This window comes from Natator depressus, chromosome 7, assembly GCF_965152275.1.
Source record: "Natator depressus isolate rNatDep1 chromosome 7, rNatDep2.hap1, whole genome shotgun sequence".
NCBI classification, from domain to species: Eukaryota; Metazoa; Chordata; order Testudines; family Cheloniidae; genus Natator; species Natator depressus.
In genome coordinates this window covers 42,998,261-43,023,718 of record NC_134240.1, presented here as the reverse complement: position 1 = coordinate 43,023,718, position 25,458 = coordinate 42,998,261, and the positions used below count along the sequence as shown (strand labels likewise).

The window sequence follows — 25,458 nt, the reverse complement described above, 5'->3', positions numbered from 1 at the left end:
AGGGTAGCCAAATCAGGATATCTTTCAGTTGGGGGATGCAGGAGGGTCAATGGGTTGGGGCCTCAGAGGATGCTCATGATGGGAGGTGTTGGTTTTCATGAGGAAAGAAAGGTGAGGGAAGCTTTCCCAGCTGGGAAGCTCTTTAGGTTACTGGTGCTTTTCACTATGGAAGCCAAGGGAAAATTTGCCATTGGGAAGGTGGCTGGATTGGGGTGGGTATGGTGCCGGAGAGATGATGGCTGAAGTAGAGCTGGGCTGGGAGTACTTGATGCTTGGAAAAGGGAAGGACAGATGCATGGCCTTCCCTTTCTCCTCTCCTGAATATCAGTTTGTCTTTTGGCCTCCTTCTTCCGTTACTCTATCCCAACACAACCTTTTTGAATGTCAGGCCCCATGGTGACTGTGTTGGCACCTGATGCCACTCCGCTGATCTGTACTTCACTCTGGTATGGACCGGAGGCTGGGTCTATCTGGGTGTGCTCCATAGTGATATGCTGCCTGCATGGCCCTTGTCCCACAATTGCAGTTATCAGAATGCCTCATAGGGGCAAATGGGCTGAATCATCTGATCAAGCTGGAAGTGAGTTGCGGGACTGGGACTTTTTCTACAGGCCACAGTGAATGGATTTTTGCCTTGTTTGCTTCCTGTTGCTGGGAGATATATAGCACCGCTGTTTGTCAGCCTGTACCTCTCTGTTAGATGGGAGAAGAGGTAGACTACAATTAACAGCATTAGTAAGTACGGTACCTATTATTTTCCTATCATATTTTTATGCACTCTGGTGGGAATGTGTATGCCAAGTACTGTATTTTAATACATGCTGTGTGTGTGTGTGTATAGATATGCAAAGTCCTATATAAGTATTAAGAATTAATACATTCTGTGTTCATCTATATATACACACAAACACATTCTAAAAATGACTGATTTGCTTTTATACACACATTTGAAATGGCTAAAAAAACCTATTAATATACTTAGTCACTGTCATCGTGGTCTAATGGTGTTTACAGCTAAGTGCTGTTTGGACAATTCCTTACACCACGAAATAAATTGAATGTTATTGGCAACGTTTGTAGATAAAGCGCCCATCAAACATGTTGTGAATCTTCTTAATTTTCTCTGTCAACAGCAAGAGATATTCAGTTGCAAACTCAATGCAAGGCCAAGCGTGTCTCTTAAGTTTCAGGGCTTGATTACTCCAAGTGTTGAAAAACATCCTCCCTGAATTACTTTAGCTACCAGTATTGTGTTTAGAAAATAATTTATATATTTTGCTGCCATCCACAGAGTCACTGGTATGCTAAATGTAACACTCTTCTTGTTGAGCAACTCATGCATTTTAAATAAACATCAAACCCCAACGAAGGGGCCAATTTTGCTTTATAGGCAATATTTGTTATCTTTATTAAGTAACGTATAGACCATCTGCAAAGATTTGCCTTATAGAACAAATAAATATCTGCTGCAACAGGCAATGGATGTATGTGTTTTTTGGTTGACTTGGTCGTATTATCAGCAATGAAATTAAATTGATTTGCCATCCAGATTCTACAGTATACATTTGTCTCTTGGGTTTGCCTCCAGTTAAGGATACAGTTAACATATTTCATTCCAATCAGTTGAAAGCTAAGGATTTCCTTCCATCTGTTTTGAACTGATATGTGGGAGGAAATCCGTAGATGTTCCTGTTTTCAGTAAACCTTCTACTCACAGGGTTGTGTGTGTGTGTGTGTGTGTTTAAAAAAAGGAAAGAGAAAAAAAGCTGTTGTTGACTCATGTTTGACATTAAAAGTAGCAGAATTACTTCTGTATACTTTGGAATAGGAGATTCAGAGTGCGAAAGTGTTTTCTCCCTGTTTATGTTTAATCTCTGGTTTTTCTTGGATCTGATTCTTAGTAGGCGGTCTTATCTTACTGAAATTGCATACTCTACATCAACCCCCCCCCCTTCAAGAAAAGGGTCCCATCTGTAAAAGCATGAAAATGCATCCTCCTGGGTTACTGTTTTCCTTCTTAGCAGCATGGTTCGTTTCCACAGTTGAAGGGCAGAGTCAGAAGGTAAGTTCGCAAGTCTTTATTTCGCAGTTAAATGATTGTGGGACAATTACTCGTTTTTAGATGGCTGCTGTGTTACTGAAGGATACACACCCCCCACCCCCAAAATGGTTTCAGTGTGAATTTAGTTATATGTTGAATCACCTCCCTAATTAGGCTATAAGACCATCTGTTACCTTTGCTCTGTGTGTATGTAATATCTATAGTCTATATTGTATATGTAAAATTGAGGATACGGAGTTTTGCTTGGATCTTAAGTAAACTTTGATTTACACATTATCAGCACTAAATGCAAAGAGGATACAATAGCAGCATGAGGTGGGCCCAATACTCTAAGAGGCTGATCATCCTCGACTCCCACAAACTTCACTGGTTTCAGGGGGACTTTGCCCCTGGTAGAATTGAGCCCTAAAGTGCCTTGTAGAATTTCCTCAGTGTTTTCTAAAAGTATTTCTAAACTGCAGCTGTTGAAAAGTTGGCTTGAAAACGGTTAAGGTTGACATTGTGCCCAATGTGAGATTTAAGTGATGAGCCTTCATGCTTCTCAGAGAGACTGAGAAGATACCCTGTTTAAAACCCAACAGAAGCAAAACCCAGTCCAGAATCCAATCCCAAACCTGCCCAGGGAAGCATGAGGAGGTGGGAGTAAACTACTGCATGCTGATCTGTACAGCAGTGTTTATTCATATCAGACAATGCAGCTGTCTCAGTGAATGAACAAACAATAGCTTCTTCACTGTCAAAGAATTGTCTGTCATAGCTCACAGGTTTTAAAAAATCGTAAGATTTTACAATAAACCCTTAAAAACTTTCAATTGAAATCTCTCTCCTTACCAGATAAATAAACAAATCCCTTCATTACCTGCACACTGGTTTGTTGTAGAGCTGCGTGTAAGTGCTAGATAGTGGACCTAGTGATTAGTTATTGTAGACTTATATGTCAGTGCTATGTAGGTGTGTAATTAACTTTGAAAATAGATCTATCTAGGTGAATATCTCACACCGTTCACTGTTGTATCTAAGCACCTTGATGCAACAGGAAAAACATGAAAGCTGTTTTTTGGCAGTGTCCATATGAGTAATAAGAAATGTTTTCCCTTAGACAGATTTTTGTTTTGGTTCATACATCCAGTTCAATTTTCATGATTAGCAGCATTGTGAGGAATGTACATGTGGCTTTATTTAGACTGGTTTTCTCAGGTCTGTGGTGGAGATTAGCCATTTCAGTAGGATGGAAGGCATGTTCATTCATATTACAAAGTGTCTGCTGCCACTGCGTTTCTTGTCTCCTGCTGACAGAGGAATAAACTAGCCTATAAAGTTGCATGAGAAATTTAGGAATCTTGTTCTCTAATGACAGAGTTGTGGAAGGGCTGCCCTCTATCAAAAAGTAGAGAGGGGTTGGCAATGGAAGGAGAGACCTTAAGACTATTAGCAAAGGGAGCTAGGGATGTCCATCCGTCTAAAAAGGCATGATTTAGGAGGAGGCAGAGCACTTAAAGGGCATTCAAATGCCCAAACTTCAGGTGGCTCTTTTATTAATCAGATCAAAGGCAGATGCAATGCAAAATTGGAGGGACTCTGTCTGGAAAGTGCAGTGAGCAAGGAATCTAATGTATACTGTATTTCTGTCATGCCTTCCAGCCACGCTTTTCAAGTGCCCTAGAAACATTAATGAATGAAGCATTGCCACCTCATTTGTGAAGGAGGGGAATTAGATGGGGAAACTGAGGAATATCGAGCATAAGTGACTTGCTCAAGGCCACCCAGTGAAACTGTCAGAACTGGAACGCAGGTCTTCTATTGTACAGTCCTAGGCTCGAGCCACTGCTGCTACTTTATCATACCTTATTTTCCATATACAGTCTATAAATAACACCGTTACCCTGTTCACCATTCCACTATGCACCACTCTGCCCTTTCTGTACAGACTGGGACCTTCCATAGTCACCCCCCGATGAGTCAGAGCTCCTACCCCGCAGATGCAGGCCATGAATTCCACTTTACCCATCCACTCTACCCATGCAGGCCTCAGACCTATTCTCCAAACTGGCCTAGGCCATCACTTGTACAGCAGAGCAGAGTCTCAGCAGGGTGGGTAGGATGGATTATGGTGTCATTTCTTTTTGGGTGGGCTGTCAATAATTTGAACATGCCACAAAGGCCGTGGATTAATCCATCATGTTGGTGACAGTACTTTGTGGAGACCTGAATCAGGTCGAGCAAAACAGGAGTGCATGGTGTTCTAGTGGACAGAATGCTGGACTGGGACTCTGAAAAACTGGGTTCAGTTCCTGGCTCTGCTATTGTCCTGAAGCATGGGCTTGGGCAAATTACTTCACACCTTTTTCCCCTTGCACCCTTTGTCTTGTCTAGTTAGACGGCAAGCTCTTTCCAGCAGTACATTGTGTTTGTGCACACCTAGCACAATGGGGCTCTGATCATGGTGGGAGCCTTTATGTGCTGGAAAAAGATCAATTATTTACAAAGAGAAGCAAAGTCAGCATCTGACCTCATCTTTGTTGCACAATAAGGGCTTGTCTACATTGGCAATTAACAGCGCTGCAACTTTCTGGCTCAGGAGTGTGAAAAACACACACCCCTGAGCACAGCAAGTTTCAGCGCTGTAAAGCACCAGTGAAGACAGTGCACCAGCGCTGGGAGCTACGCCCCTTGTGGCGGTGGGTTTTTTAGAGCGCTGGGAGAGCGACCACACAAGCCACCTTAAGGCATTGCAGTGGCAGCGCTTTAGTGTTGCCAGTGTAGAGTAGCCCTAAGGAACCTTACCCACTAACATTTGTTACTCTAATAAAAGAAAATAAGATTAGAGTCAGGTCTTGGAGTCAGCCACCAGAATCGCTCTATTTGCACTGATACACCTTATCCCAGATCCAAGCAGGAGTAAGCTGCTACCAGTGTAAAGTCATGGTTTAGCCTGTCTGCATTTGTGGTTTGCACTAAAGTAGCTACACTGCCTGCTGGCCCCGCTTGATGAAATTCCCAGTGTAAACCAGGGTCCTCAGGGTGGGGAGATAAGGGGGGAAGATCAGATCAGTGACTAAAGATAACAATTTCATGCTTTGCTTTTTTTTTTTTTTTAAAAGTTAAAATCCATGCACTGCAATGTCAAGACGATGTTCACCTTGGCTACACCGTGCACCTCCTGTGCTGCGGCCCCCAAAGTGGTGTGTCCAAAAGGGTGGATAAAGATGACCCAGGCATTAGGGGAGAGAGGGTGCAGGTAAGGCCCATCTCCCTGTTCAGCCTGCCACACCAGGTTTACAGGCCATTCTATAACTCTTTTGTATTTATTGTATATACTCACATATAAGTCAGCATTTCAAGGCATGCTTTTTGCTGGCCAGGGAGACGTTGCCTTATATAAGAATAAAGAAAGAGAGATGTGGCTGGTTTCTACCATTGGGTGGGGAGCAATATAATTCTGGTTTAGGCTTAAAGAAGAGGCAGCTTGAAGTGCATAGTTCATGTATGCATACTTATGGTCATGTGTATAGATATACAGATGAGTATTTAATAGTGATATTTCTCTAGTGCAGTCATCTGAAGAACTCAGAGAACTGAACAGACATTAATTTCTTACACTTCATACCCTGTGGAAGAAACTGTGACTAAAATTTTCAGAGTTGAGTGCCCAGAGTTAAGCACCAAAACCCATATTTACGCACCTTTTATTAAAGTAGCCTGAATTTAAGAGGTCATGAGAATTCACAGCTTCACCTGAGTTCAGACAGGAGTTGCAGGTACAAGTACCCATAAAAATAAAGACCCTTTTATTTAGGGGCCTAAATACAGTCTATGGCCCCAATCCTGCAGCTTGTTTCTTGTGAATAGACCCTTGTGAATCCCCATTGACTTCTGTGTGGTCACAGGGGCCTGTACACACAGAACAAGTTGCGGGATTGGGATGGGAGGTACTTAACTCCAGGCACCCAAGATTAAAAATGTTAGCCTATGTGATTTGTCCAAGGTCACATATTGAGTCAAGGACAGAACCAGTTATAGACCCAGAAGCCGTTACTTCCCTTCTGCTGTTCTGACAACCAAACCAAATTCAGTGTCACCTTTGAATTTTTTAACCCTCTTATTTTCCTTTTGAAGTGCTGCTTGTTCCTGTATTTATTATGCTCATTCTGTTAAGCCAGACATGTTTCTGTAGCTGAACTGTAATGGGAAAAGGGTGAAGGGAAAATGAATTTACCAAAAGGTTGTAAAAAAACAGAACGCTGTAGATTATCATCTGCAAATCTAGTCAATCGTGAACTTTAGCAGTTAACATGGAGCTCCATTGTCCACTGTTTTCTGTGCCTTACTACTAGCTGGAAACATTTTAAAAATAGCCCCAGCTATTTTGCAGTTATTGCAGGTATGTTTGGTAATCAGAGTGGCACAATGGAAGCAATAAAAGTGTGAAAGAAGGCGCTTGAGACTTGAGTTGAGTCGATGAAAGAAGGTTAAGCTCTTGCCAAAGATAAATTTAAGGGAGTAATAATTATACGACTAGGCACTAATATTTTTTAATGTTTCCTTTATAAATGATGATTATGAAGATTCCTGAAGCACCTAGAGGCCCCAAGTGAGATCAGCACCCCACTGTGCTAGGAGCTGTGTACACAAACAGTCTCTTCTGTGAAGAGCTTATGTTCTAGATATGGCAGACAGAGGGACACGAGAGAGGAAGGATATTAGACTGATTTTACAACTGAGGGAACATAGTAGTTTTTCTAAGGTTGCACAGGGAGCCTGTGGCAGAATTGGGAACTGACCTTGAAATTCCTGAATCCCCATCGAGTTCATTAATCACAAGGTCATTCTTTCCTTTGTGAATTAGACAAAGGATTAAAAATGCATTAGTGACTTTAACTCAGCACTCTGCACTACCATGCTGGAGATCAGCAGAGTGCATTGCTCTCTGGCTCTGCCTCTGGAGCATCTTCCCCTGCCCACAACATGACCCCTCTGGCAGAAGTGGGGCAAGGGAGCTCTAAAGCCAGCCATGCCTGCTGTATATCAACTTAGGTTTCTGACATGCTTCCCTGCCACCCCTGGGCGGAATCCTCAGTTTCCTCTTTAGGGCCACTTTAAGGTCACTTTGAGCCCCTTCAGCAGCACACCGTGACCTTAGTGAGGCTGGTGATCTGTCTCCATCTCCCACTAACCTTAACCGTGCCAGTGAATATTTCATTATTTCCATGGATCGCAAATATGAGGGAGGCAGGGAGGGTCAGTCTTGGAGACAATGCAGCCCTTTCAGAGCTTTGAAGATGAAGACTGGGGCTCAAAACATGATCCAGTATTTGATTGGAAGTTAATGAATTAATCGGAGCCCTGCATCATATAACCTCTTAAGTCTGGGTTGTGCTTGTGGTTCCGTGCCCCAGGAGAGTGTATTGCACTCTTCATTCATATGGAGCGCTTTTCAAACAGTTTACTCGTTATGGATCAAAAAGCAGCTCAGAAATCTCCCCTCATTGTCCTAATCTGTTATCATGTCCTATCCATATGGAACAGGTTAGGTCCCCAAACTGTTTGTTACAATCACTGATCTTGGCTTTTTCTATTTAAGATACACCGTAAAGCTTGGAGAAGACACCCTTTCCCTACCAGGGTGCAGTCACATGTGTAAGATGGAAATTGAGAAGAAAAAATGCTGCCCGGGATTCTGGGGTACTGAGTGCTATGGTAGGTTCTTCATGGGTCCTTCCAGTAATTGACCAGTGAAGGCACTTCAAAGTTCTGCCCTAGAATTACCAGTCCTGCAGGTCAGCTCCATGGGGAGTGATTTGTTTTCAGGATTCTCTTTCATGTTTCCAAGACACTTAGACTGGATCCCAAGGTTTTCAGTATCCATGTAGGGAAGTTTGAAGGTCTTAGGAAGGGAATCTCTCCCCAGCACATGATATGAGCCCTGTTGTGTTTTGACTTATGGCAAAACTCCCTTTTGCAGAAGGTACTCTTATTTTAAAAAAAATGTTTTAAAAGAGAATTATTCTTTAAGAAAGTTTCCAAGGAAAAAGAAAGAGATTCGCTTCTGGGAACTTCAGTACCCCAGTATACTCTGCAGCTTGTCGCCTCTACAGCCACCTGTAAACACATGACGTCTCCAGCCAGGAGTAAAAATAACCGATCTGAATCCTCAGTTACGTTTCAGACCAAACTATTTGAGTCTGAAAATGTTTGGCTCATTTCCTCTTGTTTTAGCACTCACTGGTTGTAGCAAGGCCAAGAAGCTGAATTACTAAGGCTATGTCTACAATATAGCTTGTATCGGCATAACTTATGTCATGTAGGGGTGTGAGTAAACCACGCCTGTGAGCGACATAAATTGCACCAATATAAACGCTCATGTGCACAGCCCTATGTCAGTGGGAGAAACTCCTCCCGCTCGTGGACATGGGGTTTTTTTTATGCTGACGGGAGAGCTTGTCTCCCATCATCATAGAGCATCTTCACCAGATGCGCTGCAGTATTGGTACAGCTGTGCCACTGCAGCGTTGTACGTATAGACACGGCCTAAGTTACACAAGGCAAATCCCACGCTCTTACCAGCACAGTTGAAAATAGAAAAGACTCCCCATTTCCAGAGAGAGCCTGAGGTGATGAGATTTCTAGCCCACTTTCAGCCTTGGGTGGCTTGAATAAGCATCTAGACTCTGTCAGAGCGCAGATGACCCAAAAGGCCAAGCATAACATTTTCTAAAGCAGCCCCCTCCCGTTTTGGAGGTGCCATCTGGAGACACCAGGCACCTGATTTTCAGAGGTGCTGCCCACCCCAACTCCAGTTGGAGTCAGTGGGAGCTGCAGGCACTCCATCCCTCTGAAAAGTAGGCCTGGGGCTGTCTCAAATTGAGCTTCCAACATGACTGGCTTTTCCTAAATATTCAGCTGAAAATCTGTCCAGGTTTTCCCTGTTTCTAATGGAGCTAACAATATAAGGCCTGATCCTGCAAAGATCTGAGTGTCCTCAGCTCCCCTTGGCCTAAGTAAATTACAGCTCCTCAGACTCTTTTATAGCTCTTTGTCCCTAATGGAATGGATAATGTTTGTCATATATGACAACAGAAAAATAAAACCATTTGTGATCCAGTGGAGATAGGAACCCCCATTTGTTATCACAACTGAAGCCACCTACAGGCTGACATTTCATTCCTTCCAAGCCCATCTGTTTGCAATAACAGTAATGGTTGTTGTAAACACGCATACGGGGACACAAGTGTTGATTTTGCTTATCTGTGGCCTGCCTCCTGTTTGCCAGAATGCCCTGGTGGACCTGAAAAGCCCTGCAGTGGCCATGGAACCTGTTTGGATGGTATAACACGGAATGGAACCTGCACCTGTGAGGTCAGTATGGGATGTACTGTGAGGAAATGTAATGCCACGTGATGGAGGTATATAGGTCCAGCCCAGGGGACGGCAGGGAAGGTGTTAACCCTCTGACTGGCCAAAAGTGTATGGTTGTTTTCCATGAGTGTACGGATTTGTAGGGTAGCAGGGCTGGGCCAGCTGTGGAGGACTAATGAATTCCCCTCCGCATGTTGTACAAGGCACGTGCTATGAGGAAGCAAGGGCTGTGAGAGTTTGGAAGAATCTCTAGGAAGAGATGGAGCTGACAAGTGGTGTGGGGGGATTTCCCCCATTCCCTGAGTGAAATAAGCTGTGTCTTATAGCTTCCCTTGGGCTGAAAGAAGGCCTGGTGTATTTGGACCTTAATAGGCAGCACTTTCCTCACATTTACTTTTTCTCTTTGACAATAATGTGCACACCAAGGAGTTTAGGGTCCAGGTCCTCAACAGTGTTTAGCTGCCTAACTCCCATCAAAACGCCTAAATAGCTTGGAGGATCTGGGCCTTATACTGCACCTAGATGGGCAGAATCCTTACCAGTTCTAGCTGGGCTGTCCACATCAAACCATCCCCAGGGCCCTGTCCAGCCTGCTGTGTTGGGGGTCTGGGTACCTATTCCTCTGACAAACACCCTCCAGAAGGTGGAGGGTACAAGGTGCCTCTGTTCTGCTCCTACAGGGGCTCCTATGGATTCACGTCAGTACTGCCCCTCATACAAGTCTTGTGGGAACAAGCTGAAAGACACCCCTCCTACGTGAGCTTAAATGTGCATGTGGTAGTTCACCTTAGAGGAGGCAATGGGGCAAAATTAAACACACAGCTCTCTGGCCTTGTCAGGTCCTTCCTTGCTGCAGGTCTCACAGATGAGACCTGCAGCTGCCTCGCAGTACCCATACACGCCTCATATACCCAGCTGGTTCCTGAAAGCATAGGAAGGGTCTAACCCAGTCATAAAAGAATTCACCCAGACACTGTGAGGATTGTAAAATCACAGCCCCATTGACTGACTGACGAGACCTGTGAGCGAGACCAAAAAAGGCCACAAAATTTCAACATGTTCTCCAGATCAGCAGAAAAAGAGGCCAGCTAAAAATCGAAACTGGGTTTGACGTATGTGGTTCAGCACAGCCAAGCCTGAAAGAAAACTGGGTATAGCAATAATTTAGGGCCTGATACTCAGCCCTATGAAGTAAACAGAAAAAGTCTCATTGACATGAATGAACTTTGGATCAAGCCCTCTGAGAGTGCACATGAGAGAACTGGTACTTTTGTTTCTAGTCATGATAAAGACATTGTTTCTTCAATGACTGCCATGATTGTTCTGCTGTTTGCTCATTGGTAAAATTACATCAACTCTCTTTCTACTGCAAGGGCTATTGGTAAGGCACTTGGAAGAGCAGGTTTCTATTTTGTATCACTTGAGCATGAACAGAAAATGAAAAGGGGAAGAGGGGAGACATAACAAGAGTTATTTATCACTTTGCAGCTTGAACTAAGTGACATCGTAAGAAAATAATGATTGACCAATTTTTTTTGTCCTTTTAGGGGAGATATGGTGGCTCTGCCTGCCAAGATTGTCTGGATGAGAATCTGTTTGGCCCTGACTGTCAATCAGGTAAACTAGAGCAATGAACAATCTAAATCAACTGCAAAGAGACATCCCCACGTACCGCTAAATGAATGCAGTGGAAGAGGATGGCATAGGAGGGCTGATCAGTGGAGAGGCGGGTGCTACTGTCTGAAAATTATAACTGCAATTGCAGCCTTTTTTCATCATTTTCCTTCTCCGGGATGAGGCTGTTTTGCATTTGCCTGACGGGGAGGATGCTGAAACTATAGGATCAAGTGTGTAATGTGGGTCCAGCATTAGAATGTCTAAATCCCACTTCTGGAAGCAGCACTGAGACTTGTTCAGCACTGGTGTTCCTCACCTACTCCTGAGCTCCCAGAGGTGGATTTGGGCATCCTGTTTGGGTGCCCACATTGGAAAGTTAGGCCCGCAATTGGTTGCTTTAATCATTGGGAACAGAGTGATCAGTTTGCCACACACTTGTAAGCTTAAGGTAGAACTTCATTTAAAGTGAAACTTAAATGGTGTACAAACACACACACACAAACCAGAATAACATATTTTGATCTAAACCCTTCTGAACCCAAACTGGTAAATTTTTGATAACATCAGTGACAAATATCACTGGGCTTTGCATTTTACAGGGTTTTAAAGCTTGTGGCAGCTTTTAAAGTTCTGGGTAGTTTAAATCAAGTTTCACTGCTTGATGGCTAAGATGCTGTTCCTATATTCAATAAACAGAAGAATCATCACAGCCATCTCTTAGTATGGGTGTTCTCAGTCTCTCCCACCTGGGATCTCAGATCAGTCCCTTTTTCTCCTATCCCCCCCTTTCCCACTGTCCTTTGCATCCGTAACCCAAAACTCCCTGCAGTTTTTGGTTTAAAAAACCCCCAAACCAAAACCACACATCTTCTACTGCTACCTCTGTTCCCACCCACTGGCTGCTTGCTGGTTCCCTCCTACCCCCAAGTGTCTCTCAGCTTCCCCCACATTGCCCTTCCCGTGAAGCTAATAAATTTGATGTCGGCAGAGATCCCTGCACTGTTTCTCACATGTTGCATTTCATAGAGCCAGATTATGCCTGCCCCTCTTCCCCCACCCTTGTATTGGCATAGGGGATAGCCAAGATCCTCGTGTTTGCATTCAAGAAGTGCTAGCATCTTTAGTGACACTAACTGTCCCCTGGCCTCTCTCCTTCCATGCTAGCTGGTGGACTGCAGCAATCACTGGAGGAGGAGGGGACGGAGGACTAACTGCATCTCTGAAAAGGTGGTGTGGATGCTGCATCTGAGCTGCATGCTCCACCCATGGGCATGTTCTGCCTGCCCCTGCACTCCCCAGACAGGACACCTCCAGGGATTCAGTGCTCTTAGTCCCTGCACCCTCCACCTTTTGAGGGTGGCTTGCAAAACCTCATTATGGCCCTGGCCTCTAAGAGTGAGAGGCTAAAGAACAGTTGCCTGTAGACTAAGGTGTCCAGATGGCTCAATATCAGGGGCTTTGTCCTATATCCTATTATCCCCCCATGCTGATTTTTCACAGTTGCTATCTGGTCACCCTACTGTAGACTTAAAAGCCTGGATTGGATTTATAAGCTTTCAGTGTGTTTAGTGGATGTATCCCAAGCACCCATGTTGTTCCCTGCAGCTTCCAGTATGTGATTGTGTGGGTTTCTCTTGCAGTGTGTGACTGTCAGCATGGAGTGTGCAACCACGGGATCTCTGGTGATGGAAGCTGTACCTGCCATGGAGGTTACACTGGCCCGAAGTGTGATCAAGGTAAATGTTGGCATTTCCCTCCCAAATAATTTAGAAATCATGAAGTGGGCTCAATATATGTGCCCCCAGAGGAGGAGAAATAGTCTGAAAATACAGAGGAAGGATGGGCTTGTGGTTAAGGAACTGGGTGAGGACTTAGGAGAGCAAGAATCAATCCCAGCTCTGCGACAGACTCTGGCTTTGATCGTGGGCGTCGTACAGCCTTCTCTGGGCCTCAGTTCCCCATCTGTGCAATGGGGCTAATGCTTCCTTTCTTCTACCTTTTGTCTGCCTTATCTGTCTAGAGTGTAAACTCCTTGGCGTGGGCAGTTTCCTTATTATTCACATATGCTGTTCACTGCATGCTACTGAAACCCCAAGTAATAACAGGAATCATTTAAATTATTTCTTGGCCTCCTCAGATGATAAGTTGTATTATCCAGAGGCATCCGCTGCAGCTGAGGGAACCCTCCTTTTGTTTTATGATTTCAGAACTTCCCCTTTGCAGAAGTGTAGCCTGTGGGAACAATGCCCAGTGTGTGTTGATGAACGGGATGGCAATATGTGACTGCATGCCAGGGTATAGAAAGAGAGGGAGCATATGCCAAGGTGAGACACCTCCCTGTGACCAAATCTTCCTAATCCTATATTCAGGACAATCTCCTGTGACTGGATCTATGTGGTGTGGGGCTGCCACTGATGCACCAAACACCGCTGCACCTCTAGCAGAATGTGGTTGTGCTGCCAGGTTTTCCCACATGCATGGGGCCCAAGCCTGAGCCCTTGACTTGGGCAGAACTGAGTGTCAAGCGCTGTTCTGAAGTCAACAGATTTCTGTGCAAGGGAGCTTTGGAAAACCAAAGTAAAGACCTCGAGGCTGCTCCTTGTGTAGGTAGGCGAGCTGGAGAGAATGTGTCGTGTTGGGACAGGATTCTGGAGAGTTAATCAGTTCTGCGTGAATAATCATACAGTGCAGCCAGGCTAAATAATGCATGTAATCATGCACCTCACTGTGGAGTCTCTGGGCTTGTCTACATGAACATATAATTTGTGGCAAGCTGGGGTGTCAATCTACCCCACACTAGCCTGATGTGCACTGCTCCACTTTGAAATAGGAATAGATCAAGTGCAGTAGGAAACTTTTTGTGTGCCGCAGCAGGTCCCCACGGACAGTTAGTGCATGACAGGCTAGTGCAGGGTGGCTTTATACCCCAGCTTGCAACGAACTAAGTGTTCATATGGAGAAGTCCTCAATGACCTCGTGTTTAGGAACTCCTAGTAACCTGGGCCATAACAGAACTTTTTTCTGTCTGTGCTAGGCTAATGTGCCAAAATGGAGCTAGGTTAGTGTGCTTATGGAAGTGCCAGTTTTAGATGACATGTAAGACTATGCAATTTTAATGGCTGCTGTTTTCCACCCCAGAGGTGTCTGTATTTCATGAATTGTTAGTGATCTCTCTCTCTCTCATTTAAAATTTGTTTTATGTTCATGAATTGCTTTTCCTAGGACTAAAAGACACTACTATTTAAACATAAATTACTATTTAGAGGTGGATGGATCCAAACACCGTACATATTTGGGGACCTTAATGGACCAAAACTCTGGTTTCAAATACCCCCAGAGTTTGTAAAAGTTCAGATAGAGACCCAAACTTCTCATTTCTGGCCCTTCTCTTATTAACTTTTACGCTATTAATATGAAATGAGAACTGCTCAGCTCACTCATCCAAATCCCTCAGCCAAAAAATCTCCATTGTCTGACAATGGGTTATATAAGTCGAAAAGTTTCCCAGTTTAAACTGAATAAATTTCACATCCCCAATTATGTTTGGATCAGAAGGTTTCTACTGTAGTACTTCAAGTGCTGGTTTTTAATGAGAGACTTGGTTATGCTCCCCTCTCATCTCTGTGTGTTTATGTATAGCTCAGGATCCTTGTACTTCATCACCATGCTCCTCGTTAGCTGTCTGTAAGGTTCTAAGACCAGGAAAATATGAATGCACTTGCAAAGATGGTTATCATGGAGATGGGAAGGTATGCCAACCTATCAATCCATGCATTACCAATAATGGAGGCTGCCCTGAGAATTCCACCATCTGTCTCTATAAAGGCCCAGGAAAGGTAAGGTGAAGAATTGCTTCTAATGAATTTGTATGTAGCAGTAGAAAACCAGGTAACTAATTCTTCCAGCGAGTCTCGCTGGGTTAAATTGCATTGGCCAAAGCGGTTATCCTAACTTTGTTTTTGCAAGGATAGATCATCCAAACTTTTTGTGGGATGCTCTTGAATAAAAGTTGATCTGTGATTGCAAGATTTTAATCATCTGATTTTGCTTTCCTTAGTCATCTTGTGTGTGTAAGCCTGGAATGAGTGGCCCGTATCCTTCAGCAGGCTGCTCATCTGTCAGTGAGTGTCAGCGGTACTTCTGTGACATGACTGCAAAATGTAAAATCAATCCAGATGGGACTGCCAGGTGAGTTGCTCCAAAAAGCGCCATTAAAGATGCCTGTTTTTGTAACTAAAACAAGGCTTTTATTTGGATGAGCTGAATAATATTGGAAAACCAGAGAGATAGGTGGGGAATACTGGCTGTGGTCATGGTTTTGAAAAGAACAAAAATAAGAGTCTGAAACAAATAAAAATCTTACATAAGTAGCTGTGACAGCCCTGCACCTGGGCCATAAGAGGGGCTGAACGTGGGACATTCAGTGTTTCATCAGTCCTCTACCACTTGAGCTAAAGGAGTAACCTCATTAGCTGGTAGCAGTAGTAAGCTATCTAGTGGGACAGACATGTGAAGAGGGCCACAGCACACCCTTTGCCAGCATGTTACAGGAGGACTCCTGGACAGGGCCCTGTGATGTGTGTTTGACGAAAGAATCTTCAACACTCTTCCAGTGTAGGCCGGTGACCAGGAGAATGAATTAGGATTTTAGGCCAGTTTAGTGCCGGGTCTGACTGCTCAGCACAGCGGAGAGACATACTAAAACTAGCCTTAAAACAATTCCTGTAGAAAAAAAAAGTGCTCATCTGAGCAAACACTTTGGGCTTAATCATGTTTCATGTGAGGCTGAGCAGCCCTCGGAAAGGGGAGCACTGCCTGAGCCACAGTGTCTGGGAACATCCCTGGTGTAATGCCTTTTGGGCTGCGGAGGGAGCACGGTGAGGGGTGTCCCTTGCTACTCTGTATAAAGGGCGTAGCCATGGCCTTTTGCAGGGAAAAAAGAGGGAAGCCATGGCCCCATCTCTGATGCTGTCCCTCAGGTGCCATTAACACTGCTGGCTGCACTAAAAGGTCTCTCCCTCTTGTGCCCCCCAGCTCAAATCAGACAAATTATGGCTTCACTTCTGGGGATGTGCAAGGTGGGGGAAGGGCTCCCTTCTCACTCTTCTTCTAGGGCCTCTGCTCTGGAGCAGCCGTTATTTGGCCCTTTGCAAGGCTGGAGCCATGTAAACCTCCTCCCCTTGCCCTGTGTGTGGCTATCTGCAATTCTGAAATAACAATAGCTGAACTGATACTTGGATTGAACCCAGACAGGAAAAAGTGCAGTTTTCAGACTGAGATTCCAAGAAGCTGCTGCCTGATTGCTGCAAAGCTGTGTGAACTGGGACAGAGATTTTCACATGCAGATAAGCTTTGTTGCAAAACTCATTAGCCTGCCTGGGGCCTCAATATGCCTAGAGCTGGCTCTTGGAAAACACTGGGCAGTCTGTTTGGACCAGTGGAGCTGGAAATCCACTGAGATGAGTAGAAGTTGAGGGCTCTGGGACATAGCATTAGAAAAACAACATTCCCTAGATTGGCACTAATACCTTGGGTGTGAAGCATGGCCTCAAGTGCTCAGATACTAAACAGCTCGATAGCTAGGCCTTGGGTAGGACTGGAAAACTCCAAAGGGAATCTCAGGGCCATCAGGAAGTGCTGAGGGTGGTTCAGAAGAAAGACCACCATCTAATGAGTCAGTCCTGAACCCCGGGCTGCAGCATGGTACAAGGGGCAGCTCAGCTGCTGCTTTTGGAAGAGATGTAAAACTAAGGTCCTGACCGACTGTGGCTGTTCAGATTCACCGGTGACAGGTGTAGCCAAGAGTGTTTTATCCCACGTGTACCTGGTGAGATGGGTGTGATTTCATCTCTTGGCTACTGACATTGCAGCTGTGGCCCACTGCTGCATCTGTCACCCCGAGGTGAAATTATTGTCACACGCTCTATGTGAACGACACCTGGAGACTATCTGAAAACTGAAGCTGGTGCAGAATGAGGCCACTTGCTCATTTTATCAGTTTCAGTATATCAACTTGCTGTTCATGACACGGTGGTTAAAAGGCCCGAGTCCTGTCTACGCTAATACACTATTGCTACCGCCAGTGCAGCTGCACTGTTGTTGGAAAACTAAATGCCCTAATACAGTCAAAGCCTCACCAAAACACCTTCTGTCAGTGCTCTCTAACTTGCACTGGCTGCCTATAAGCTTCTGGGTGGAGTTTAAGTTGTTGGTTTTCACTTGTAAATTCCTAATGGTTTGGGTTCTGCGCAGGGTAAGAAACCACCTCTCCCCTATGTATTACGGTCCTGGTTGTGATCAGTGGCAGCACTCCCCTGGATTTAAACAAGGAGCTGCAGGCAGGGCGCAGTCCATGAAGGATGTTCAGCTTTGGAATTCACTCCCCGCTTCCCCCTTGGTTCACTAGAGCTTAGATTTATTAACCTTCTGCACATCCTGCAGAGCCCATCCTTTCTGTCTGGCATTTGGAAGTCGTAGGTTAATGGGTGTCAAATACTCTTTTTTTTTTTTTTTTTTTTTTTTTTAAGGAGTATTTCATATTCTCAGTATAATGGGTATCTTGTTTAATGTGCAGTTCCCAGGTAGCATCTTCAGATACAAAATATTGCAACATTGTGTTTTTGGATTGCTAATTCTATTTCATACGGAGGGGGGTGGATTTGATCTGATGGGTCTCATCAATCTCTCCACTTCCTACATTGTTCCTCCCTGCTATTTATTTAGGTTTTAACAGATTAGTGTGTAGTCAAAGTCTCTAGTCTGTATGAACGGATCACATCCAGACTTTATCAAGCCTACCAAGAACCATTTTTGTAATGACTATTATTTCTCACTCATATCTTACTCTTTAGCTGTGTCTGCAAAGATGGGGAGATTGGAGATGGGAGAAGTTGCTACAAAAATGTCATGAGTGAGATCTCTCAGCTGAATACTCGAGGAAGATGGTACAAGAAATTAAGCAGTGCAAACAAAATGTTTGGTAATGCTCTTCTGAATTATTTTGGGGAATGGAGCTAAGATGGGGCTTGGGTGCTGCCAGTGAATGGTTAAGATTCGAAAGAAAACTGAGATGTCTAATGTTATATGAAAAGATAAAGCAGTGTCAAGGAATCTACATCTGAACTCTTCCTGCATGATGGGGCTCTTCCCAGCTCTGCGCGTGTTAACAAACCACAGAGATGATTCCTGTGTGAGAGGTATTAGTGCTGATTGACAGCCCTAGTGACTGAGGTCCTCTGTCCACAAAGCTGGTGAAGCGTAGACCTTGGTGGCATAAGCTTCACCACATCAGTCCATCAACACTCCTCAACCAGCAGGGACTACTTAGATGGTTGTTCATACTTCATTACTCTTTCATTCCTTGGGCTCTTTGTTAAGATGTCCAAAAATGGTACAAATAATGATAGAGATTTTGCGCTGTGGATACTTGTTTGCTAAGACTTGATGGAGATCCACCTCCTTGATTTCACGTAGGCCACCAAACAACGCTCAGACAGTAGGCTGGATTTGAGCTGGCACTGTAGAGATGAAAGGCTTCCACTTTTTGTGCACTTTGGCACTCCTTAACTAAGTCAGAGCTCTGCACACATGGAGGGTGTAGTAGTAAGATTTTATGTTTGTATTTTGTATAATTTAAAATAAAAAATAAAGAATAATAATGTAGCATGTACTAAATGTGTTAGTGTATGATTTGATCATGTCCTGCCAGCCACCCTTTCCGAAAGCAAAAAGGAATGGCCTAATGGGCCATTGGTAAAGATGCATCAGCCAGAATCTGTGTCTGAGCTGATTTCAAGGCAGTAACAGACCTTTTAGGGTCACCACTTTGTTGTAGGTTTAGTATTTTAAAATAAGTAAAAGAATGCAATGATTGTTTTCTCTTGCATTGCAATTTGATGTTCCTGTTCAAATGCTCTGTGTAAATCAATTCTGTTTTGTGTGTGAATGAGAAATGTATGTTTGTTAAAAAAAAATAAGTGTAAAGGCCATCACCTGACCAAATGTTCTTAAAAAAAAAAAAAAAAAGACAAATATAAGGGCGCCAAAAGATTGCAACATGCCCCTATTATATTAAAATGTCAAAGGAGGGCAAATTAACTAGTCTAAAAATAAAACAGGCACCTTTCAATAAAAGCAAAATAGCTGTAATCAAAATCAGCATGGAATAACTCCCTAAAAAACTGAATAAAAAATAAAGAAAACAATTTAAAAAAACAAGCACTCATCAAACAATTAATTACAGCATGATGGTGCAAAACTCGTTGGTCCCAATAAAAAAAAATCACTATATAAATAGTGGGCCTTGCCATAAAACTTTGGGTTCATCCTGCCAAGACTTCCCCAAAGCATCATATTGCAACCGACAAAACCCAGCTCCTACCTACCCGTCATCAACGTAGCTGGCCACTAAATTAATCTGAACTCTAAACTGGTAACTATAACATCGACTGGTGGAAATCTGTGTGTGTGTGTGCGCGTGTGTGTAAGTAAATGCATATGCTAATTGTTGTATTTCCAATAAATGTGGCATATTGCCTTTTGCCCTGAAAAAAATCCTGGGTGCTTCTTATAAGCATAGCGGGGAGGTGAAGAATGTGTTAATGCAATGTGAAGGCTGCACATTTAGGCCCCAACCTGGCAAAAGCTCGTTTTTGTACAAACTTTCCTAAATAGTTTGTGAAGTTGGGCACTTGGATTCTGATCCAAAGCCCACTGAAGTCAGCGGAAAAACTCTCATCAACGCCACTGGGGTTTGGATCAGGCCCTTAAAGAATTCATGCAATGAAGTCTAACTATATCCAGAAGTGACTCATCTTTGTGCAGAGATCATGAAAGTTCAACCGTACACATCAGAAAGTTATAAGCATGTGAAAACTGAGACTTAGTGTTGAAACTGTTCTGCAAGGTTAGGCCTTGATCTAAAACCCACTGAAGGTAACAGAAAGACTTAACTCTTAACTAATAACTTTCACTGCCAAGCTAGCATTGTGATATCCCACTACCAATCCCCTGATCCATCCAGTTCCCCATAAATTCACTCTGGTCACTCACTTTAGGCTGAAGACACAGGGATGTGTTAACCCCTCCTTCCCCAACAAGAGGAAAAATAAAACTGGTAATTTATGTTGTTCTGTATGCTTAGTAACTGTTTTGGGGTTTTGTTTTTTAACAGCTTCAGGGTGTTCTTTGGCACTGACAAAATATGGGCCTTTCACAGTCTTTGTGCCAAGCCTTCAACTGTATAGTGAAAGAACTGACTTCAACGTAAGTGTCACCCCCTTTTAGTAACCTCACTTCTTCATGCTTTGAGTTCTGTAGTCTTTAAAGAGTAGCTGACCTGTCAGAGAGAAACTTTGGAATGCATTAGGTTTAGAAACAATTCCACTGAGATACAATTCAGACTCTAGCTGAGATTAATTTTAATGGGAGATGCTAAATCCCCTGCGTTGCTTTGCAAATCTCAACTTTCCTCTTTCTTTTCTCCTTTCTTTATTAATAGACATTTTTTTACCGCTGAACATGATTATGAATCTGTTAGCTCTTGCTTGCTCTAATCTGTTTGAAAACCTCTGCTTGTGACACAGTGATAATTCTCAGCACTTTGTATGCCTTTTACTTTTTAAGGCCGGGATTATCAAAAGCACTCAGCTGTGGCCTAATTCTCCTCCCATTAACATCAGTGACTGAGTGCTTTTTAAAATCCCACCATAAACCATTTCTAAAAATATGAATGGCTCCTCAGCCCTTGTGATATTAAGTATTGACTAGAGATGGGCTTGAGCAGAACCTGGGATCCAAACTTTGAGTGATTCAGAATCCCAACCCTTAAGACAAGAGGTTAAACAAAAACTCTGCATCCAAAACTCCTCCAGACTCTGCCGTATTTGTTACCTACATCCAGGTTTTGCGTCTTGGGGCCATCTCTTAGTATGATGCTCCTTTTACTGATGGAGAAGCCAAGGTGTTGACTTGCTCAAAGCAATGGGTTTCAGAGCCAAGATGAGAGCTCAGCAGTCCCTAATTCCCAGTCCTGTGCTGTAGTAGACCATGCAAATCCCTTTCGTGCTACCATTTTAAATGTTTTATGAAATTGTATTCATTTTCACATTTGTCACAAATGCAACGAAACCAACCATAAAACAGATGGAAACACTTATATGCCATTTCCCCTGTAGAATGGAAAACTCTGCCAAACATGATCAGACAGGAGGTACACGTGCAGGTTATTCAGCAAACATTTAAAACAAACTAAGCCAGCTTTCTGCTTGTTACCTTAGAACACTCAGAAACAAGGATGAAGTACCTCTAAAAAATACTCCAAAACTGGCTTGTTGGACTGTGTCAGAAATGTAATTCCTACACATACAGCATAACAAAAATAACCATGCAATCAGGGAAACTTAAAAAAATATATAATGTACTTAGCAAGTCCTTGATAAAACTGTGTGGGCCACATTGTACTGTGTATTGGTGAGCAGAAGTTTCCTTGTGAGCAGAAGTTTCCTTGTGAAACATTGGATGTGGAATTTGGATGGAGGGGCAGTCTTATAACTTGTCCAAATCCAATAGGTTTCTCTCTAAATAAGCCCCTTAAAATCACTTGCTTTTGGATCAGACTCTTATTCTTGCTCATGCACACACAAATAGCTTCAACCAGAAGTTATTGGCTTGTTGCAGGAATCACTGGGTAAGAGTCTATGGCCTATATTATGCAGAAAGTCAGACTAGATCATCCTAATGGTACCTTCTGACCTTAAAATAGATAAACCTAAACTCCACTGCTGCTGTAAAAGGCTTCTAAGGGCCTGTCTACATGTGAAAGTTAATTTGGGTAAATTAGGGTGTGAATTTTAAAGTGGATTAACTATTCCCAATTAACTCCATGTGTGGATGCAAGTAGATTAAACTAATTCAGGATAAGTAACTGATCTGGAATAAAAGCATCCGCACATGGAGTTAGTCAGGTATAGCTATTCTGGAATAACTCTCTGTGTAGATGAGCACTGATTTGAATATAAATTAGGAAATGCCTTCACTTTCTGATCCGGAATGTGTATGTAAAGTATTTTTCTATGTGTATTAGACTGGAAAGACAGCTGAAACTATGTACAAGCTTTTACTTTTTTTTGGAAGGCATATCAGTTCTCCCTGTGTTCTGATTTATTTCCATAAAGGACACAATTGCCCAGCATTTATGCAAAATGCATATAATTCCTGGTCAGCATTTGGTGGAAGATATGGTCAAGATCAAGACGCTGTGGACGTTGTCTGGGCATCAGCTCACATTTAATGATCAGATAAAGGTATCACAACATTGTACTAGGTACCAGGTTGCCGTTTTCACATGGTACGGGGACAAAGGTGTAAAGCTGTATCCCTGACACACTTTCATGCCAGAATCCTTTCTTCCTTATTCTGCCGCATTTTGACCAGTTTAGGACTTCGTTTGTTCCATAATGTAATAATCAAATCACAGAGTAGATGACCTATTATGTCTTCTATTACATCTCCGTGTCAATACAAGATTGATTGTTCCCTACCTGCTGTTTGTTCTATATGCTATGCATCCAGTTTTAAATAACCCAAGCAATGAACCTTCCCCTACTTTCCCTCGGAGACCAATATTCAGCATAAATTATCCTTTGATTAGGATACTCTGTTTCATCCAGTTACTCCTAGATATACCCCCAAACAATTTTTTCTGGCCTCTTTAGCTCTTCTCCTTCAGAAACTTATACTTGGAAAAGGTACTTCCCCTTATTTGTTTTTAGCCACAGCTTCATATTACAGTCTCTTAATCTTTCCTTGTAAGTCTACCTCAACCCCTTTGTGATAATTTTTGCTGCTTTTCTCTGAAGCTTTTCTCTATCTATATTGTCCTTGAATTGAGATGCCTAGAACAGTGTGTTGTCTAGGAGATGAGGTCTCACCAGTTTTGTATATAGTGTAGGGAAACTACAGCCTGCCTGGTTCTGGATTATAGCAGATCCTAACAACGCCCCTCGCACCAGACTCTGTGGTGTGCTTCCTGAGAGGCACAGTACAGAAGACCTAGCTAGGCAGGGAGGGAAAGGTGTCTTTCAGCGTCAGTTAGAGCAACCCCAGAGGCTGACAGTACTCCCAGTAGCCTGACCTGCTGCCTATGGGCTGTTGTGCAGCCCAGAATTTCTCTTGTCTCTCACCATCCTGGGCCTGGCTCCCAGCGTGCCCCTTTGCAGGAGTCTGCAAGCAGAACATACACCAGGTGTGCATATACCCTCAGGGGCAGCTCTCTTTTATTGCCCCTGTGCACTGCGAGGGTGGCATAAAGAGGCAGGTGAAAGGGTCAGAATTTGGCCCCTAATCTTGAAAATAGTCAATGTTTTTTTTTAAATAATCTGCATATCTGGTAAAAGAGACGCCTTCCCCTGTTATCAACAGTGTACAGAATACATGTGTCCCTGCTGGTAAAAGCAGTAAGTCTGCCTTCAGAATGCTTGTCCTGTGGGCTAGTAGCTGACAAATTCTGAACATTTTCCCTTCCAGTCACCCTTTTTTCACTGTACAAAATAGATTTTAATGATTCTGCTCTAGTATCTGGGATTTTTTAGCGGGGAAAGGCAGGGTGAGGCCACATTTGGCTTATGTTTCCCTCCATCCATTGTCCTCTCTTCATCCTGCACCTTTGCCATGTGGACTTGCACAGCTGGCCAAGGGACATCAGTATGTTTCCTCTCCCAATTTCCCAGCCTTGACCTTGGTTCTGGGCTTTGATATATGCAGGGTTCACAGAAGGGCAAAGTGGCATTGGGGGCTGTGGAATCTGAGCTGTGCTTTACAAGGATAGTTTTTTTTTGTTTACTCAGCAGTCGTTGATCTGGAAAGTCTTCCCTTCCCCTTCCTTAGTTGTGTCCAAAGCTCTTAATGGTGTGAACTGGAGTTCAGAGCTGGGCGGAGCTATTCAAGAAATGTACAATGAAAAACACAGGAGAATTTGCCTGTGCCTGTTTGGTGTTGGACATGACATTTCTGAATGACCCTGGAGTGTTAAGTTGCACTTTATACTCAGTGCGGTATCTGTAGGCATTGTTTGTAGGAAGAATATACACCAGTAGTAATATTTTGTAGTAAGATGAGACTGATTGCTTGGGCCATATTTCAGTGACCTTTGTCTGGCATCTGGGGCAAATGAAGGTGATAGCCAGGTCTCATGTTCCAAAGATGCCCCTAGATCCTGCTGCTCCCATGCCCAGCAACATGCAAGCAGGTACAGAGTCCCTCCTCACGTGTGCTCGATCCAGGCTACGGCATGTTTCTGCTGAACTCATCCTTGTATGATGTAGAGCTGTGCCCTGACCAGAAGTCTGGTTCTAAACTGGGCAAGTCTAATTCTGAACTTCCTGGCTTGATCCCATCTTGGTAATGGGGCTTAACCAGACCTCCAGATCCAAACACCCCACAACTCAAAGATTGTGTCCAAGTATCACAGCTTGGACCGGTCCCTAGTATGATCTTTATACATCTTTTCCCTAGTAACCCCAGGTAAGCTCATGGCCATATTGTTTCACCGAAGCAGGAATTGAATCAAATGAAGTTTTACAGATATATACTCAGAGATCCCTTTGATATATTTTTCATAATGAAATAATCCTTTATTATTATCCCAGTCCTACAGCAAGAGCTTTAGGTATCAAGACCAGCCAGGGGTATTGTATACCGTCATTCAGTCGAACATACCAGCATCCAATGGAATTATACATATTGTTAACACTCTAAGGAAAACAACCAGCTTTCGCAGCCTTGGAAATCCACAGGTACATTGAACATTCCTTTCTCTTCTGTCCTTTGAAGGATATGATAATACACCGTTTACAGAAATCTAGTCCAAAGGTTAATCATCTTAAATCAATGAGGCATTTGTTTCATGTATAATGTTATATATTTTGTTTTCTGTTTCTGACTAATCCAATTCACTCGGTTTCAGAGCACCGTTAAGAAGTAGCAACAATCACTCCAAGAACTGGTTGCAGACTCAGGAGTGAGGGTTGTGCTGGCTTTTGTATAACTAGAGAATTTTAACCTCAGCAGTATAAGTTCCCTAATAATGGATGAGATAGAAGCCAAGTTATGCAAAATGAGTGAAAGTTTTTCAACAAATATTAAAACCAAGATTTTTTTTTCAAAAAGGGCAATTCTGTCCCCATCACATTTCACTTTCCCATGAGACTGAATTATATAAATGGCGGTGTTTGCATTCAAAGTGTGCCCCCAAAAAAGGAAATATTACAAGTTTTGATTTTTGCATTTTGAAGCCACTCTTGTAAGGAAGGGGCTGTCTTTTGGTTAAGGTTTTGGACTGAGGTTCTAGAGTTCTGGGTTCAATTCTTAGTACTGCCACAGACGTTTTCTCCCCTAGCTGGGAGTGGTATTTTTGCTGCAGCTGT

The 25,458-nt window shown here is 43.3% G+C and overlaps 1 protein-coding gene across 1 annotated transcript in view; it reads left to right on the top strand.

The window, feature by feature from the left end:
• The first annotated feature begins 719 nt into the window (after nt 1-719).
• STAB1 (stabilin 1) overlaps nt 720-25,458 on the top strand; it is a 98,474-nt gene continuing 73,735 nt past the window's right edge. Inside the window, exons 1-14 of the mRNA XM_074958262.1 lie at nt 720-735; nt 2,022-2,062; nt 5,164-5,300; nt 7,644-7,759; nt 9,333-9,418; nt 10,966-11,035; nt 12,676-12,771; nt 13,243-13,359; nt 14,675-14,871; nt 15,093-15,223; nt 17,887-18,014; nt 20,208-20,299; nt 22,210-22,338; nt 24,682-24,828. Coding sequence (XP_074814363.1) covers nt 5,173-5,300; nt 7,644-7,759; nt 9,333-9,418; nt 10,966-11,035; nt 12,676-12,771; nt 13,243-13,359; nt 14,675-14,871; nt 15,093-15,223; nt 17,887-18,014; nt 20,208-20,299; nt 22,210-22,338; nt 24,682-24,828 — 1,437 coding nt within the window. The 5' untranslated portion in view covers nt 720-735; nt 2,022-2,062; nt 5,164-5,172. The remainder of the gene's footprint in view (nt 736-2,021; nt 2,063-5,163; nt 5,301-7,643; nt 7,760-9,332; nt 9,419-10,965; nt 11,036-12,675; nt 12,772-13,242; nt 13,360-14,674; nt 14,872-15,092; nt 15,224-17,886; nt 18,015-20,207; nt 20,300-22,209; nt 22,339-24,681; nt 24,829-25,458) is intronic.